Below are 19,042 nucleotides of genomic sequence, written 5' to 3'. Positions count from 1 at the left end.
AATTGAAATAAGAATAAAACTCTAATTTGATTTACACAAAGGGTAAAATTAGAATTAATTAATTGAAATGAGGGTATTTTAGATATAAAATGTTATTAAAGTTTCAGTTTCTATCTCTAAAAATTTTAGTCCCTTGTGTTTCCATTTTTTTGAGGTATTGAAATACTAAAATTTTGAAGACAGAAACAGAAATTTTAGTACTAATCTCTGAACCAACAAACATAATACTAAATCTCAGTCTCTCAATTTCTGTTTACCTCAAAACACAAACACTACCTAATACTAATTCCTCAAAAAATACCCTACACATATTACTCCTTATAAAAGAATTCAGCCTTAGTTTTGTGTCGCTTTTCGCTTTTTTCTTTTTTATTGTATTATCAACTGTGTTCGATATTTTTTTGGAAGATGCTATCATGCTGAAGGGATTTTGTGATGTGAAATATTTTGGTATTGGACGCGTGTATAAAGGTGTGGGTATGCGCCAAAATCATTGCAGGTTGACTGAAACTAGGATGCAGTAGAAGCAAAATCTGTCGGTAGAAAGTAGAATGATTTAGTGGAATTAATGTAGGTATAATTATTATCATTAAGATATTAAACTTTTTTGTGTGTACATGGACCTGTTTTTTGTTTTGGTTTGAAAATTATAAAGATGATGAGCATGTGTGCTAGAGCGTTATTACTTATTAGGATCATTTTTAGATGAGTTAAAAAATTAAAATTAAAACAAATAGAATTAAGATAATATTCTATTTGTGAGAATTTAGACAACTGTAAAATTAATTAATAAATATTTTATTTTTAAACTAAAAAAAAAGTTATTATTATTATTATTATTATTATTATTATTATTATTATTATTATTATTATTATTATTATTATAGTAGTGTATGATTTATAATTTTTGGTTTAGATTTGAAGGGTTAAGAATTTAGGATTTAGAATGAGGATTAGAATTTATGAGCAAGTTAAAAGGTTTAGGGTATAGTGTTATTTATTTAGTATTTTTTATTTAGTATTAAGTGTTTAGGTTTTGTAGTTTAGGGTTTATAATTTAGGTTATGATTGAGGTATTTTAGATTTGTGGTTAGAATTTATGATATATTATTGAGGGTTTAGGGTTAAGAAGTTATGTGTTAGGGTTTAGGGTTTGTAATTTAGGGTTTAGAATTTATGCTTAAGGGTTTAAGATTTAGGGATTAGTGATGTGTATTTAATTTTTTAAAAACTTAATTTATAAATTTTAAATTAATAAATATTAATTTAAAGTAGACAAAAATTTAGTATAAATTAAATAATTTAAAAATAAATACTCTAAAAAAATTGATATTGTAATTTAAAAATACAATAAATTAGATTGTATTTAGTTAATTGAAGATCTTACCAATTTTATTCAACCGATGTTTGTTTAGAATTTTTTAAAGTTAATCTTAGTTGGTAATTTTTTTAAACTAAAATATAAACTTAATAGTATTATTAGTGTAAAATTAGAAAATTTAAAATAAACAAAGGTAACAAAATGAATTTAAAATTTGAAATTATTAAAAATTTGGAAAATAAAAAATTTAAAATCTGTAATTTTTTAATTTAAAAGTATTGATAATTATCATTGTAGAATAATTGATAATCCCATAATTAATTTGTGGGCAAAAAACTCAAATAAGTTAAGGTGAGAAAATTTTTACACAAATTCGCTAAATCAAAATCTGGTTCATGAATCAACCAATGCACGTTTATATGTAGCTCGAACCAGCTCAATTCGAACTCTATTTATATATAATTCGAATCACCTTGATTCGAATTATACACACTAATTCGAATCAACCTGATTCGAATTACACACACAGTGATTCGAACCAGGGTGATTTAAACTACACCCACAGTAATTCGAATTAGGTTGATTCAAATTAGTGTGTGTGCGTGTGTGTATAATTCGAATCAAGGTGATTCAAATTATATATAAATGGAGTTCAAATTGAGCTGTTTCGAACTATATAAAAACGTGCGTTGATTGATTCATAAACCAGATTTTGATTTAGCGAATTTGTGTAAAATTTTCTTCACCATGGCTTAATTAAGTGATTTGTCCTTAATTTGTTGAGCTTTTTTTTTTTTGCAGTCCCATAAAATTTTTGGTATATAGAATTTGGGCTAACCTTTTTGGTTTGGTCTGAACATTATGTGATCCATATGATATGATAATAAAGTTATGGACTATATATGGAGCAGGAAAAAATATGACATTGACCTAAATAATAATAATAATAATAATAATAATAATAATATTATTATTAATATTATTATTATTATTATTATTATTATTATTATTAGTAATAATAATAATGCCAATGAGATATAATTTAAAAGGCATAATCTCTTCATATTCACTTAAGAAGTTATGAGTTTGAGTCTCTCTATCTTCGATAAAATAATAATAATAATAATAATAATAATAATAATAATAATAATAATAATAATAATAACTTCTTTTTTGGTTTAGAAATGAAAATCTTTATTAATTAATTTTACAGTTGCTTAAATTCTCACAAATAGAATATTATGTTAATTCTATTAATTTTAATTTTATTTTTTTAATTTATCTAAAAAATGATCCTAATAAGTAATAACGCTCTAGCCACACATGCTCATCATCTTCATAATTTTGCAAACCAAAACAAAAAACATGTCCATGTACACACAAAAAAGTTCAATATCTTAATGATAATAATTATATCCGCATTAACCCCACTAAATTATTTTACTTTCTACCGACAGATTCTACTTCTATTGCGTCCCAGTCTCAATCAACCTGCAATAGTTTTGGCGTGTACCCACACTTTCATACACGCGTCCAATACCAAAACGTTACACGTCTATTCCTCACCTGCTGAAATAAAATCCCTTCAGAATGGTAATATTCTCTTTTTTTTTGTCCCTCATTACGTAAATATTTCACAATTTTTTTTATCACTATACTGTAAACCTAATTGGGAGCTTAATTTTTAGGTTGTTCTTACTTCTTCTTTTGAGTTGATGTTTTAGAATAAGCTCCTAATAATTGTAGTGAGAGGCTTTGATATATTTGATATCTAAAATTATCCTTAGAGAATAAAATTTTATTGTTGTATTATTATATTTGATATATTTGAATTGCGAAAGAAAATAATTTTGATTTTAATTTTAGATACCTCTATACCCAAAAAATAGTAAAATTTTCTAAGATTTTTTAAAGAAAAAATATCATTCTGACCAAAAATAATTTGAGAGATTTCTCGCAGATTGTGCTTTCAGGACAAAAAATGAATTAGATTTGGTCTTTTAGGCTTTGTTTGAAAGTAGAAAATAAAATAGAAAGAAAGAAAATAAGAGGAAAGAAAATGAGAGGAGAGAAAATAGAAAGAAAAGTAAAGTTAGTTGTGTGATGTTTGAATGAAGAGAAAAAAGATGAAAAAAAATAGAGAGATAATTTTCTTTTGTTTGGATGAAAAGAAAAGTGAGAAGAAAAAAAATTATAATGGTAAACAATTATATTAATACTCTTATAATAAAATAAAGTATAAATATTTTTATTTATTTATGTTTTATTGCATTTTTTAAATATTATAATTTTATAAATTATTTATCTAATACATATATAATATTTAAATGTAAATCTCTATTATAATAATATATTAAAACTATTAAAATTAAATTTATATTGATAATTATTAATAATAATAAAATTAGGAGTAATATTGTAAATACATCAAAGATAATATTTTTCTTTTTTTTTTTTGCTTATAATGGATGAAAAATTATTTTAGTAGAACCCATACCAAAATTTTATTTCCTTTCCATTTTTCTTAACATCCAAACAAAGAAAAATAAAATTTTCCACTCATTTTCCTTCCACCATTTTTCTTTCCTCCAATTTTCCCCTAAACCAAATATAATGTTAAAACCAAATGATGAAGGGTGGAGCATAGAGTAATGAACCAAGTTAGAGTTTGCTTCTGAACCATTAAGTTGGCATACATAATTCAAAGGTCCAAGTTTTATTATATTCTTATATAGGGCTTGCAATTCTTCGATCATAGCTTGCATTTGTGGAAATTCAAACTAGAGTATCTCTGGGTAAAAATTAGAAAATCAAATTTATATTTACAATATTAACTATTTGAATAATTTTAGTTTTTCTTAATACAGACAAAAAAATGTCATGTGATAAATCGAAGTCCTTTAGTCACTTTCTTGCCCAATGACAAGGACAAAAAGTTTTGGACTAGAACCCCACCAAACTTTTTGGGTTTGTTTATTTAAAATATTTTGATTAAAAAATTGATTTTTTTTTATATTTTTCACAAATAATATTAATTTTTTTTAAAATTTGTTTCGGACCAAGTTAAGCATTTACTTTAAAAAATTATTACTAGCTAGAAATGCAATTTTTTTTAATCTTTGCTAGACTCTTGTTCATCTTATTTGTAGAATTTAACAAAAAATTTTATTATATAATAAAAATAATAAAATCTAACATAATATAAATTTAATTTCAATTTAATAATGATCTAAATTTAAATTGAATTTCTAAGTATATAAACTGAGTGTAAATTTGTCCTATTACAATTTTAAAATAATATCACTTGAAGTATTTACGTGTCATTAGGTGAATTATTATTATTTGCAAGTAACATGTTGACTGATATAATAATTATTATTCATTATATATATAGAATTATGTACATGAAGAGAAATTTATTGAAAATTCAGGCGGTTAACTTTTATTTGTCAATTCTATCATAATAATAATAATATAAATCAACCTCGTCAAAATTAAAATTCGATTCAACTCTACCCATTTTTGTCCACTGCATTGTTCCTTACAATTTTGTCGGTCACTATATAATCTTTTAATTCTTCAAAATAAATAAATTAATATATTTATTAAATTATATATAAATTGAGTTAACCTGTAATATTGGAAGTTCTAGATCACCAATGAAACATGCAAAATAATGTATCCAATTTTTCTCTCTTCACTCTATTGTCACACATGAACCGATGGTGACAAAAATCATCACTATACTCCACATGTTTTTTTTTTCATATTTAATTTATGCTGAAACAGTAAAAAATTAAAGTCACAAACTAATTGATTAAAGGCCCCCATTATTGTCTCTCTGACTTATTGGTGAAAGGAAATTAAAAAAAAAGGTTTCTACATTCTTCTGAATTAGTCTAGTTATGACAGTGATTCTATCTAGCTATTAGTAAGATCTAAGAATATTTGTATAAACTTGCATAATTTTCACATCTCAGATTTTCACTTAAAGGATTTTTTTTTCCTTTATATATGCAGTATTACAAATTTTATATAACATAAAAATCATGATCTCTAAAAAATTTACTAGACATTTTTATGTGTAAAACATTAATATGACTATATATAGTGTCTTAGTTAAAGTTTTAATAATAAAATAATAATAAATTTTAAATTCAGATGATAAATCCAAAAGAAACTGGTAAAATATACTTAACAATTTTCAATTTGGAATTAGCCATTTCTTTAGATGGTATTGAGAATTTGAAGTCATACAAAAAAGAAATTATATTTGCATAATTCTTTAGTATAACAATAAAAGTGAATACTTTTTTTTATTTAATTTCTTATTTTTTATCAATTATTTTTAGTATATACATAAAATGTATAAAAATATATATTATTTTTCTCCTATAAAATGGACAAAGACCATGGCAGATTACTGTAATTTCTACTTTCAATCAAATCTGCAAAGAAAGCCAGTGAAGACTTCAAATAATAATAATAATAATAATAATAATAATAATAATAATAATAATAATAATAATAATAATGCTTGTGAAATCTTAATCGAAATCTATGTGGACCAACAAACCCACTTAAATAAAATGAAACATGAAAACCAAGTGCTTGCTTGGACCTCGTGATTGATTGCTAGAGACAAAAGTAGCTTGTCATTGAGCCATTGGTCATGTCTTCCATGTTTTTCATTTTAATTATTAATATATTTTCTAAATAAATATATAAAGCTACATTTAGGAAATTTTTTCTATATAAAACATTAAATATTTTATTTACTAATATATATAATTTAGGAAGTATTTATCAATTTATCTCGTTTATAGTGTAAATGAGATAATCATGAACGTGTGAAACGATATATATTAATAAATAAAATATTTAATTTATTTATACAAAAAAAAATTCCCTACACATTCATCTCTTACAAAGTAGAGTTTTTGGTAAATAATATAGACTATTTTAAAGCTTTTAGTGCAAGTTGTAATATACGTCTTGCATCAAATAAATTTGAAAACTTAAATTATTTTATTTTTTCATGAAAACTCTTTTCATTAATCACCTTAAAAAGTAATGTTTTTAAGATATTTTAATCACAAGTGTTAATAAGACTCATAAGTAAATTATTTGTATTTAAAAAGATCTATACATGTAATATTTTGAATCAAAATTATATACAAGACGAAAGTGTATTTTATACTCTTAACATTTGTATTTAATTTCAATTTTATCTTTAACTTTTATTTAATTCCAGTTTTTACCCTAGATATTTTGTAACATTTCAATTTTACGCCTCTTTGTTTGAATTTTAGTTTGTCAATAATTAGTACTCAAATTCTTTTATTTTTAATTTTACCATTCTTCTAATATTATGTTTTATACTTTTATTATAGGGACCTAACCATTAAGCCCAAAGCCTTGGTTGTATATTTAATTAATTTACATATCATTATAAAAAATCACATACATTATAGTAATTGTTGGCATGGAGCATACAAAACTATCTTTCCAAATTGCTTTTTCCATGTCATAATTTTTATAAATATTTTCTTTGATTTCTTTCCCTCAAACTCAAATTAATTAATATTATATTTTTATTTAAAAATATTTAATAAATTTAATTAACTCTCTAGCTAGTAACCGAAATATACCAGTCAAGCTCAACCGTCAAGTGTGTCAGCTTTACATGTTTATTATGAAGTTGGTTGAACTTTTTTTCCCTAATACTAAAGTAGTAAAGTTTGATGTATGTGTATTATTTTGGACAAAATTCATAAATTCAAATAAAAGAAGTCCTTTTTTTTGGACATGATAAAACTTAAAAGTCTCTCTCATCATCATTACACAAAGGGCCCTATGAGGAACACCTTTTCCAACAACATTGGATCAATAATGTAGTCATCAAATCATTGTATTTAATTATTTTTTTAATAAAAAAATAGGAGGCTAATTTTTTTATATTGGGTTGTTATTGGTGTTTTACGTTAATATATATTATGATGTTTTATTGTAAGACCGTCATATGAAAATAAACAAAAAAAATTGTGAGTAATAATTTTAAAAATCATAAAAAAATAAAAAATAAATAAATTTTGCGATTTCAGATATAACAAAAAGAAATAAAAAATCGTGAACCACAAATTTAAAAAATTGTGATTTATATAATCATGAATAACAATTTTTTTTGTTATATAAATTATGAATACTGATTTGTGTTATGAATTACACTTATGAAATAAATACATTTCAACTCATATTAATATATTACATAATTTTATCTATCATATAAAAAATAATTAACAAAAATATCACAATGTTTGGTTTTACTTTAGAATAATTGATGGATAATGATGATAGATAAATTGATTATATTTAGACAAAACATTGAAGTAATATTCATTTTGGTTTTTTAAACTTGTTTGATGAGTTAATAGTTTTTATTTATTTATTTTTAAATGACTAACTAATTAAGTCTCCTGTTTTATTTTTTGAATATCATTTTAATAACAATTCAAAGGTGTAATTTAGAATCAAGTATCCATTAAGGCAGCGTTTAAATGACAATATTGTACTAACAGATATATGATGATAAAAATTTAGTTAAAAACCAATAGAAACTATATTTTTTTTGAAGTATGAAACTCAATTTGTCATTTTAAAAAATTATCAAAATGGACATTACTTTCTTATAATTAAAAAAAAAATACTGTAACTGTTCTTATTGTTTTTCAATTATGGAAGTAAGAGATCCAAATTAGTACCACATGCATCACGTGAAAGAATAGGACCCTCATTTGGACGCGTGGCAGTAAGTAATTAACCTAATATCAACATATAAACTATTAAAATTTGTGTTTTCATTTTCTGTTTTTATTTTTAGTATTTTATAAAAAAATAAAATTATTTATTTATTTATTTATTATTTTTTACAAAATTTAAAAAATAAAAATATTAAAAATACAAACTAAACACATCCCTTATATATTGTGTTTGTATTGTGAATAATTGAGTTATAATAAATTAATAATATAACCAAATGTTATGGTAGTCACTCTCATTATCATAACCTAAGTATATTATTTTGATATGCGTGCCCATATGATATGATATAAAACCAGTTCCACCACTGCACTTATAATAATGTGTGTCCTTCATTGCTCATGATTTGCACATGGCATGTTAAAGGGGATTAAAAAACATTTTTGCTCAAAAAATTTACTAGAAAATCGATATTAAAGAGTCATATTTCTATTAAAACTTTTCAATGATTGAACATGGTTATAACATGAGATAAAATTGTCTAACTATATCTATAATGGTTCAATTTGGCTTGAACAAAATTAAGAATTGGAATAGATTCCACATGCTAATTAACTATTTGTACACCAACAACAATAATATAATATTTATAACACTAGTATTTCTGATACACTTAAAACTCTTTTAATAATATAATTGTTTCTTACAACTTATCGCCGGTATTACTTCTGTCAAAATTTTTCAGGCAGTGTCGATACTTACCAAAGATATTCCGTTGCTTAAATAAATATTTTTCTAAAATGAATTTTTAGGAGTAATAAAAGAATAATTTTTTAATTTTTTTTATAATCAACAATCCTATATATTCCCATCCGAAATATAATTCGTTACAAATACGAAATATTTAACTATGATTTGAAATTAATAAGATAATAATAAAATAATATTTGTAATAACCGAGTTATATGTTAAATTGAGATATTATAACTTATTATTCAAGTGTTTCATAATAATAATAATAATAATAATAATAATAACAATAATAATAATAATTAATAATAATAATAATAATAATAATAATAATAATAATATTATTATTATTATTATTATTATTATTATTATTTATACATGATCCAAAAACATAAAGTCAAATCTAATAAAAATAAAAATCTATCAAAAAATGTGACCTCATTTACTTATCCGACCTCATAGAGGTTGGACACGACAAGAATGGTTCAACTCTACTTATCTAAGTAAGTGACTATCTCTTGAAATATTTTTTATTATCTTTCTATTTTATCTAAAAAAAAGATCTCAACAAGTTTTTAAAATAAAAAGAACGGTCATCCACCATCAAAGATATAACTACTCTAAAGTGATTATTTTTTTTTACTATAAATATACTAACAAAGCCTTAAGTATATTCACTTATTCAGAATCCAATTTACTGAAATCTACTTAAATTCTTATTAACTTAAACATTTGAGTCTCTTGTAGGTACCACCTCTCACCTCCTCACGAGGAACTTCGAATGACAGTACCTCAAAAAAATATAAACTTCATGTTCAGGTCCAAATCCATCCGTTTCAGCTAATTTTCGAAACAATAATAATATTTTATAAACATATAAAGTCCCATGAAGTTATATATATAAATAGTTACACCTTGTTCCTTTGCCTATAAAGTTGTGGCAAATCAGTTGCAAAGTGATAGCATAGCATAACACTCTATTCTTCGTATCATCATCACTTATTAATTCATAATTCATGGGATCCATGAACAATTACCCTCTGGTTTGTGCAGCACTTGAATGTGAAACTATGGAAGAAATGGCGTCTTCCATGGTTAAGGCCAAAGCAGAAGGTGCCAACATTGTTGAGCTATGCATTCATGCTTTGTCTTTCATTCACATTTCTCAACTTCACAGCCTCATCAACTTCAGAACACTCCCTGCAATTGTGTCTCTCAGGTTTTACTTTTCTTCTTTTATAATAATATAATTATGCTTATTAATTTATTTATGCATGTGTTTCATTATTTTTCAGGCCAAACTCTTATAAAATTGTTAAAACTTCTTTCAAAATTTGGAAAGGACCATACCCTTTACTTTTTCAGATCTTAACGAGTTAGATTTTTTTCTTCTAACATTTATCATATATAAAAAATATTTATTTAATTACGTGTACACTAAAATCAGCTACTATTATAAAATACACATTGAAAATGAGTTAATAACATGTATATTTATCAAAAATATTTGGTAACAAACAAAATTTAGCCAAAATTTACTTTTTTTAGCATTTATTAATTGCTACAACAATTAATAATTACTAAATAAGATAAATTCTGATTTTTTTTGTCTTTATAATATTATTGTTTATTTATATACAAACATATAGTGACTGATTTTAATATACAAATAATATTTTTTATTAAAAAAATACTTCATAAATAAATAATTTGAGAATAGAAAGTAGCATTTTATATATCTTAGCTTCATTACTTTTTTTAAATTTATTATGAATAATTAAACTGAGTCATTATGATATTGTGTGTATATATTATTTTCATATTTTAGCTTGTTATGTTTTTTTATCTCATTTTTAAGTTACTTTACTAGTTTTTACACTTTTTTTTATTGTTTGCATCAGTACTAAATAGTAAATACTATCAATGAATTTGATTGGTTGAATCAAGTGGGGTTCACTTGGAAATAGTGACGAAAATAATAAGAACAATTTGACAAACAATGCAAATTTGATTAAAAAAATAAAAATATTTATCGATTGGTAGTAGATTATCTAGAAATTACGGATGATTAGAACAACAAATTACTTAAATGTTGGTCACATCATTTAAATTTAAAACATAATATAATTCTAATCATTTAAAGTTATCCGATAATTATAAATACATTCTCCTATTCTTAAATAAAAATTCTATTCTCATAATAAAATATATATATATATATATATATATATATATATATATATATATATATATTATTGGTCCAGTTTTTCTTGGTATTAAAATGTCTTTTTTTCATTATTGTTATTAATATGTCACATGCAAATGGACCACATTTTGGTACAGTTTTGATTTATGTACAAAAGTTACTCTTGATTAGTTTTGTCACTATTGATCAAAATATAAAAAAAATAACTAAAAAAAAGTATTTTTGTTACTTTTGGGACTAAAATTTGGAGATCAAAAGTGGTCATAATTTATTGTTTTTTATTTTATTTTTATTTGTATTTATTAATTACTGTTATAATAATATATAATATTAGACACAATAAATATATAATTATAAATATTATATATAAAAAATAAATATCAAATTAAATAAAATAACTTTTGATTATTGTGTTGGTAGCATTACTCAAATTTTAAATGCACTAAAATGTTAAGTAATAAATACCTTAGAACTAAGGAGCGACATTTTATAAGTGGTGTATAGCATATGATTATATTGCTAATTTTGAGCTGATGTTTATTTCCTTAATTGTGATTAATTAACAGAGACCAATCACCATCAAGTATGATAAACAAAAGTAAAAGCAAAGCTACATTGTTGGAAGTACTAAGAGTGGCAATGGAATTGGAGGTGGAGTTTATTGAACTGGATTATGAGGTAGTCATCATACATTTCAAGGATTTGGCTTCTTCTCACTTCTAAAGTGTGGGTACATGTAATTTCAAGGTTAATTAAAATAATTGCAAGATCCCAGTTTTTTGTTTTATTTTATGAAGAATTTAATAATGATTTAAGACTTTATTATAAAAAAAATAGGATAAAGTATATTTTTTGTTGTTAAAGTTTGTCAAATATTTTAAAAATATTTTTAAATTTTATTTTATTTTAATTTTGTTCTTGAAAATTTTTATTTGTATTAAATATATATACTACTGACAGATAAATTTTTAAACAATTTAAAACCAATCTAACAATAATATATGAAAATTATGTTTAATTTACTTGTGTTTAAAATTCTTTTTATAAAATTGTTACTGAATTAATACTAAATTTTTTAAAAAGTTAGCCATAATTTATATATATTGCAAATTGATTTTTTTTAAATAAAATTAAAATAAAATAAAATTTAGGTGTACTTTTTAAGCTTGTAACAAATTTCAAAGACAATATATATATAGATATCAACACAATATAATGGACCATTCATTTTTTATTAAAGAAATTAAAGATTTTAAAAACTCTTTTTTATTTTATACTAACCTTTTTATTTTCAGCTGGCTTCTGATATATGCATATTCCAATACAAAATTCAGAACCCCAAGAGTAAATTTATTGTATCAAGGTATATCAATGGAGGGAAAGCCCCATCAGCTGAGACATTAGGAGATCTAATTGCAGATATGCAATTTACAGGAGCTGATGTTATCAAACTCAAAATTGATGTTAATTACATCACTGATTTAGTGCCAATTTTTCGGATGCTCACACATTGCCAGGTATCAAATAATTTCTAATTAAATGACTAGTTTGTATGTAAATGAAGTATCATAAACTTTTCATTGACCACGTATTTTTATTTACAAACACTAAGATTTAAATGCACATTCTATCTATATATTTTGTCTGTTTATTATGCATGGATACTGACATAAACACAAGATACGATACAAATATATAAATTTTAAATTTTTATAAGACATGATATATATATAATAAAAATTATCTTTTAGATAAATTATAATAATATTTTAATATTTTATTAGTATTAAAATATAAATTAACATTTTAACTATTTTTAATATTTTTTAATTATATAAAGTATTTAAAATATTTTTTGTTTAAATAAATAATAATATATTTATTTTTAAACCCATTTAAAGATTACATGTTTAGAATAAGACTAGACATGTTGATACGTGATGATATTTAAATATATCTAAGCGTTGAAAAAAAAAATTATTTTTTATTAAGACGTAATTAAACACAAAAAATATGTGTGTCAAATGAATATTAATAAATGTCATATTCAAAATATATCCACCATTTAATAAATATGACAACTCAACAAAATATCCACATATTTTATAGATTTTCAACAGGTAAAATTAAATGCATACTTTATCCATATTTTTAACTTGTGTGTATATAACCTGGTTCTCTAAAAATATACCAATATCAACATTTATTTTTCTAAAATTTTTTATACAACTTATTCTCACGTGGCAGAAGGAGTTATATTTAATTTTTACCTGTGGAATTAACAGATGCCAAAATTATTTGGCGATAATTATAAATTTATCACTAAATAAAGCGTTGTCAAATACCAAAATATTTAACGACAGTTTTGGACAACTATTGGTATAAATATCGTTAAACTATTTGCAATAAATTTCTTTAAAAAATATAGACATAAATCAATTATGGATTTATTATAGAAGAAAATATTTACCAAAATATCATTATTGAATAATTAATTGATTGTATAAATATGTTATTGTTTATTATGTACCGGGTATAATTGCCAATTTTGCAATAAGTTCTTTATATTCAATATGGGAGCAATAGATAAGTCAAACCACATTAATTTACCTAAAAGGTGATAAATAAATATTGTAAACAAAAAATTTGAGAATTTTTATTCATATAGATAATTTTGTATCTTGAAATTATTAAGGCTGTTTTTTATTCTTAAAATAGAATAAGATAAAATACTGAAAATAAAATATAAATAATAAAAATATAAAAATTAGTATTCTTGTATATTGTTTGGTGATAAATTAGAATAAATTATGAAAGTTTAATTTATTTTTATTTTTTTATTTGAAAAATTTAAAAAAAATATAATAATAATAAATATAATTATAAAATTAACATGAATAATAATATAAAAAAAATTGTGTTTTTTGTTAGTATTTCTGTATTCAAAATATATGCAAAATACATTAATTTAATATCTCTAAATATATTATTTCTTTCTATATCTTATCTATCGAATACAATTTTATATCTCTATATCAATCTCAATGTTCATATATGTAAACAAACGCAGAACAATATATTTCATGATTGTGTTTACACTTTACATGCAGGTTCCCCTAATTGCCATTGCAGTGGGAAGTAGAGGCCTTATATGCCAATTATTGGGACCAAAATTCGGAGGATTTTTGGTATATGGTTCTTTGGAGGGAAAACCAATAGCAGGCTTGCCAACTCTTGTTAGCCTTAAAAATGTGTATAAATTGGAGCATCTGAATGCCGATACCAAAGTTTTTGGGCTTGTATCAAACCCAGTGGGCCATAGCAAAGGGCCTATTTTGCACAACCCTACTTTTAGACATGCAGGTTACAATGGAATTTATGTGCCAATGTTGGTTGACGATGTTAAAGAGTTCTTCAAGACTTATACAAGCACTGACTTTGCAGGTTTCAGGTATGCATTTTCTTAATAAGTATGCTTCAATATTGCATTTTTTAATTTTGATATGATTCTGGATTATGTATTTTACTGAAAAATAGTACAAATATGTGAATTACGCAGATAAAGTGATGTTTAAAATTTACTCTAACGTATTTACTTTTCACAATTTGCTCTAGTAAAATTATTTTTTAAAAATTAAAAATAAAAATTTACAATTAGCTTCAAATGAATTGCTTTTTTAAAATATTTAAAATAAAAAATAAAATTCATCCAAACAAAATTACCTTTTAGAATTAAAAAATTTATAATTTGCTCTAACGTTTTCTTAATTTCTCATATCTTGGAATTAAAAAAAAAAGACAAATTGATACCTAACTTTTTAGTTTGCGGACATTTAATTTCTGAGTATTTAAAAATACATTTAAATCCTCAATTTATTCAAAATCTGGATACATCGATCTTTGAGTCTAACTTGTTGCATTTTAAAAACTCTCTCATATATATGTACGACTAAACCAGTACAATAGGAGTCACGTTTAATTTATCGGTTGAGTCTGATTGACCCAAGTAAACATGAAAGATCGATATATCTAAATTTTAAAAAGGTCTAGAACTTAAATATATTTGTAAATTTTAAAGAACTTAAATGTCAGTAAATTAAAAGGAAAAAACCTATTTTTCCTTTTCTCAAAAAGCCATTTTAAGGATATTACTCAAACTTTTTCCATATATAATTTTTTTCCCCTGAATGTTGATTACTATAATAAGTGAAATTATTATATACATGCATGGAAAAAAGGAGTAATTCTTCTACATGAAATTTATGCAGTGTTGGAATCCCTCATAAAGAGGCAGCAATCAATTGTTGTGATGAAGTTCATCCACTTGCTAAGGTTTGTAATAAACAATAGTCATTGAAGATGTGTCAATTTACCTAAATGACCTATAGAAACTAAATCATTATTTAGGTGCACAATATTATTCTTCACATGAGCATTAATTTATTCAAATTTAATTAAGATAAATTTTATGTTGATCTAATTAAGTGTGGTAAAGTATGTTCTAAATGATGGTCTTCCATTTGTATTATGTAGTCCATTGGAGCTGTAAATACTATAATAAGAAGGCCCATTGATGGAAAGCTAATTGGTTACAATACAGATTGTGAGGCTTGTATCACAGCAATAGAGGATGCAATGAGAGGTACCTTCACAATCAAACCATAATTTCTAAGTTACTATAAACATATCTTTCCATATACTAAAAGTTAGGGTAAAGTGTATTTTTTTATTTTAAATTTTTTGAAAAATTCTTAAAATATTTTTAGTGTTTAATTTGATTTAGTTTTATCTGTTAATATTTGAAAAAAAAATTAGGTAATTACTCACGTAAAAATGTCTTTACATAAAATTGACAGATAAAATATTGATAGTATTCAATTAAATAATTTACTAAAATATGTAAATCTATCTAACAGTTTATAAAAACATATATTATGTTAAAAAAAATATATATTTATTTGATTGAACAGGTAGAAAATATGTGAATGGCAAAGACCCAGAATCCTCTCCACTTGCAGAAAAAATATTTGTGCTGGTCGGAGCAGGAGGTGCAGGAAGGGCACTTGCCTATGGTGCAAAAAGTAGAGGAGCACGAGTCGTCATTTTCAATCGTAATTTTGGTAAGAAAAAATATAGATAGATAATGAAAATACTAAATCTCAGATGTTTATTTCATTAGGTATATGGATAATTATTCTAATATTAAAATTTAGGTAGATAATTTGGAGGTATAGTATGTTTTAATTTGATTGGTGATTATTCATATTGTTCAAAAAAATTATTAGTTACCTAACATAATCCTTTTGATAAAATACCTTAAATTTAACTTTTATAAGTAAAAGAAATTATCATCTAATAAAAAAATTCTTAAATGTTTCTAAAATCATTTTGAAAAATTAATACAGTATAAAATATTGAACTAGAAATTAAATTAAAGAATATTATTTTTTATTAAAAAATATTCACATTATGAAATCTTCACATAAAGATGATATTGTAAATTTTTAGATAGTTAGTCAAACATATTTAGTTAAATATATTAAACATCTAATAATTCACAATACTATTTTTATGTGAAGAAATCATTTAAGGCATTATACAAATTTTTTCCCCTTACATATATAGAGTCTAAAATTTGTCCTTGTATATATCATATATGGTACATAGAAATTACAAGAATATATACGGTTATTGTTTGATAGAGAGAGCAAAAGCACTTGCACATGCAGTCTCAGGAGAAGCTCTACCATATGAAGACTTAGATAGATTCTCCCCACAAAATAATATGATCCTTGCAAATGCATCTTCTGTCGGAATGGAACCTAAGTCCAATGAAACTCCTATAGCCAAGGTTCTTCTTCATATAAATTACTTTTACTCCTATCTAACTAGCTACAACTTAAAATCATTCAATATGCATAATTCACATCATCTTTTAATGGTGGTTGCATATATAGGGTGCATTGAAAGCATATGAGGTTGTGTTTGATGCTGTTTACACACCAAGAAATACAAGGCTCTTGCAAGAGGCTGCTGAGTCTGGAGCCATTGTGGTCAGTGGTGTTGAAATGTTCATAAGACAGGCTCTTGGCCAATTCCGACTTTTTACCGATGGATTAGGTACTAATTCTAATTGACAAATATTAGAAGACCATCAGAATTTACTGTTTTCGGTAGCCATCAATCGAATTGTTTTAGTCTAGTAATCTAATAATATACTTTTAATGTACACTTTTAAACATTGATAGCTAAACTGTTGGTCAAAAATAATAAATTCTGATAATCCTCGAACATTTTTCATTATGATTTATTATCTTTTAAGATGTTAATATCTTTGTTGTTGAGTAATTAAAGTGTTTTAATTTGTGAAAACATTTTATTTTTGTCTATTTCAATGTTTATATCCTTTTTAATTAGATGTAGTTATATTTGTATGTGTTACAACTTTATGTTGAGATTGTTACTAGACAAATTGAATTTATAACATCCAATTTTAATATGTATTTGTTTTTCTTTTCTCTTGTGCATTGCAGCTCCAGAGGCATTCATGCGCAAGCTTATTCTGGAACAATTTTGATTTCTTATTAACATCATATTTCGTCCATAAGATGAATTTGTTACTTGTTCTCTTGTTAATAACAAAACAAGAAACATATTACGAAGAAATGTAATAATATCAATGCAGAGTGATATGTATTATTTATGTATAATAATGTTTGATGTTGAATGAATAATGAAAGTCATTATTTATGGATCATTTGCTCTCCTTTTTTCAAAGAAGTTAAAGAATTATTGTATAGAGTATAAATAATAATTTTAGTATATAATTTTTATGATCATCATTCATTTTAAACGTTTTGGGATAAAAATATGATGATTAAAATGTTAGAGACTAAAATAAGATTCACCTCAAATACTGGGACAAAACAATACTTTATCCCAATTTTAAATGTTTTTTGTTTAATTTTTAGATGTTTTCTTTAAACTGATAATTTGAATTTTAAAAATTTTTAAAATGATTTTACAATAATTTTAGATATTTGTTATTATTTAATTTTAGATGTGTTTTTTTATTTTAGATTTTTTTATCAGGATTTGAATATTTGTTATTGTTTAATTTTAGATGTATTTTTTTATTAGAATTCGGATATTTTTTTAATAATTTGAATTGACATTTCTTCTAAAAAAATTCAAAAAGTAAAAAATGCTAGTTGGCTTAGTTAGCTGGACATTTTGTTGATTATTTAACAAAATTGAAAAAATGTATGTTCTTCAATGGAAAAAAATGAGAGAGAAGAAAAAAAATTATATTATTGTAAAATAAGATAAAAATGGTAAAATTTATTTTATTATTATATTCTTTTTCTTATTTTCTTAATTTTTACTTATTTTTTTTCATTTTTAAATAAATATTTGAAATTTAAAGAGCAGCTTTTCATGTTATGAAATGTGTTATTTAGATTATTTTTTTATTAGTTTAATGTTGATAGTAATTAATTATAGTAGAAATACATAAAGAATATATAAAGTTAACTATAAAATGTAAACTCCGTTAAATTAGTAAATAATTAGTCAATAAATTAGTTTTTATTAAAGAAAATTAGAAATGCGAATATTATATCAAATTAAGATAGAGGCATAGAACTCATTGAAACGAGAATTTTGACATTAATTTAAAAAAAAAAAAGCAGTCTATGATTAGACTGAACGGACCGAACCGATTGAACGGGCCCAAACCGAATCCATAAGCCCAACCGGTTCAGCAATTAAATGAACCCAAGCTCTTTCTTCTCCCTCATTTCAGCAGAAACGAAGCTGAAGGCTTCCAGGGGAGAAGAGAAACGAAACATTCTCGAACCCTTACGACAAACTTCAACCGCCGTAGCTCTTCCGTCCGAGCTTTGATCGCCGCACTGTTTGCGACCACACGTCCACCGCGTCGAGCTCTACGTTTCTACCGGAACAATTTTATAGGTAAGCCATTAATCATTCCCAGCCACTCCTTT

The 19,042-nt window shown here is 23.7% G+C and overlaps 1 protein-coding gene across 1 annotated transcript; it reads left to right on the top strand.

Moving 5' to 3' along the window:
• Window positions 1-9,772: 9,772 nt before the first annotated feature.
• On the top strand, window positions 9,773-17,844 carry LOC112755494 (bifunctional 3-dehydroquinate dehydratase/shikimate dehydrogenase, chloroplastic). Its single transcript, XM_025803625.3, has 10 exons — window positions 9,773-10,049; window positions 11,603-11,714; window positions 12,332-12,553; window positions 14,147-14,487; window positions 15,305-15,368; window positions 15,570-15,678; window positions 16,007-16,156; window positions 16,739-16,887; window positions 16,994-17,156; window positions 17,570-17,844. The coding sequence occupies exons 1-10, from the start codon at window positions 9,847-9,849 to the stop codon at window positions 17,611-17,613; spliced, it is 1,557 nt and encodes a 518-aa protein (XP_025659410.1). The 5' UTR covers window positions 9,773-9,846; the 3' UTR covers window positions 17,614-17,844.
• The last annotated feature ends 1,198 nt before the right edge of the window (window positions 17,845-19,042 follow it).

This window comes from Arachis hypogaea, chromosome 2 (assembly GCF_003086295.3).
Source record: "Arachis hypogaea cultivar Tifrunner chromosome 2, arahy.Tifrunner.gnm2.J5K5, whole genome shotgun sequence".
NCBI lineage: Eukaryota > Viridiplantae > Streptophyta > Magnoliopsida > Fabales > Fabaceae > Arachis > Arachis hypogaea.
This window is presented reverse-complemented; position numbering and strand designations above follow the sequence as displayed.

Bases quoted from the DNA above. Each gene is read 5' to 3' on its own strand.
- LOC112755494 (XM_025803625.3), top strand. From the start codon at position 9,847: ATGGGATCCATGAACAATTACCCTCTGGTTTGTGCAGCACTTGAATGT. The intron at 15,679-16,006 runs GTACCTTCACAA...TTGATTGAACAG, and splicing joins AATAGAGGATGCAATGAGAG to GTAGAAAATATGTGAATGGC. The intron at 16,157-16,738 runs GTAAGAAAAAAT...ATTGTTTGATAG, and splicing joins CATTTTCAATCGTAATTTTG to AGAGAGCAAAAGCACTTGCA.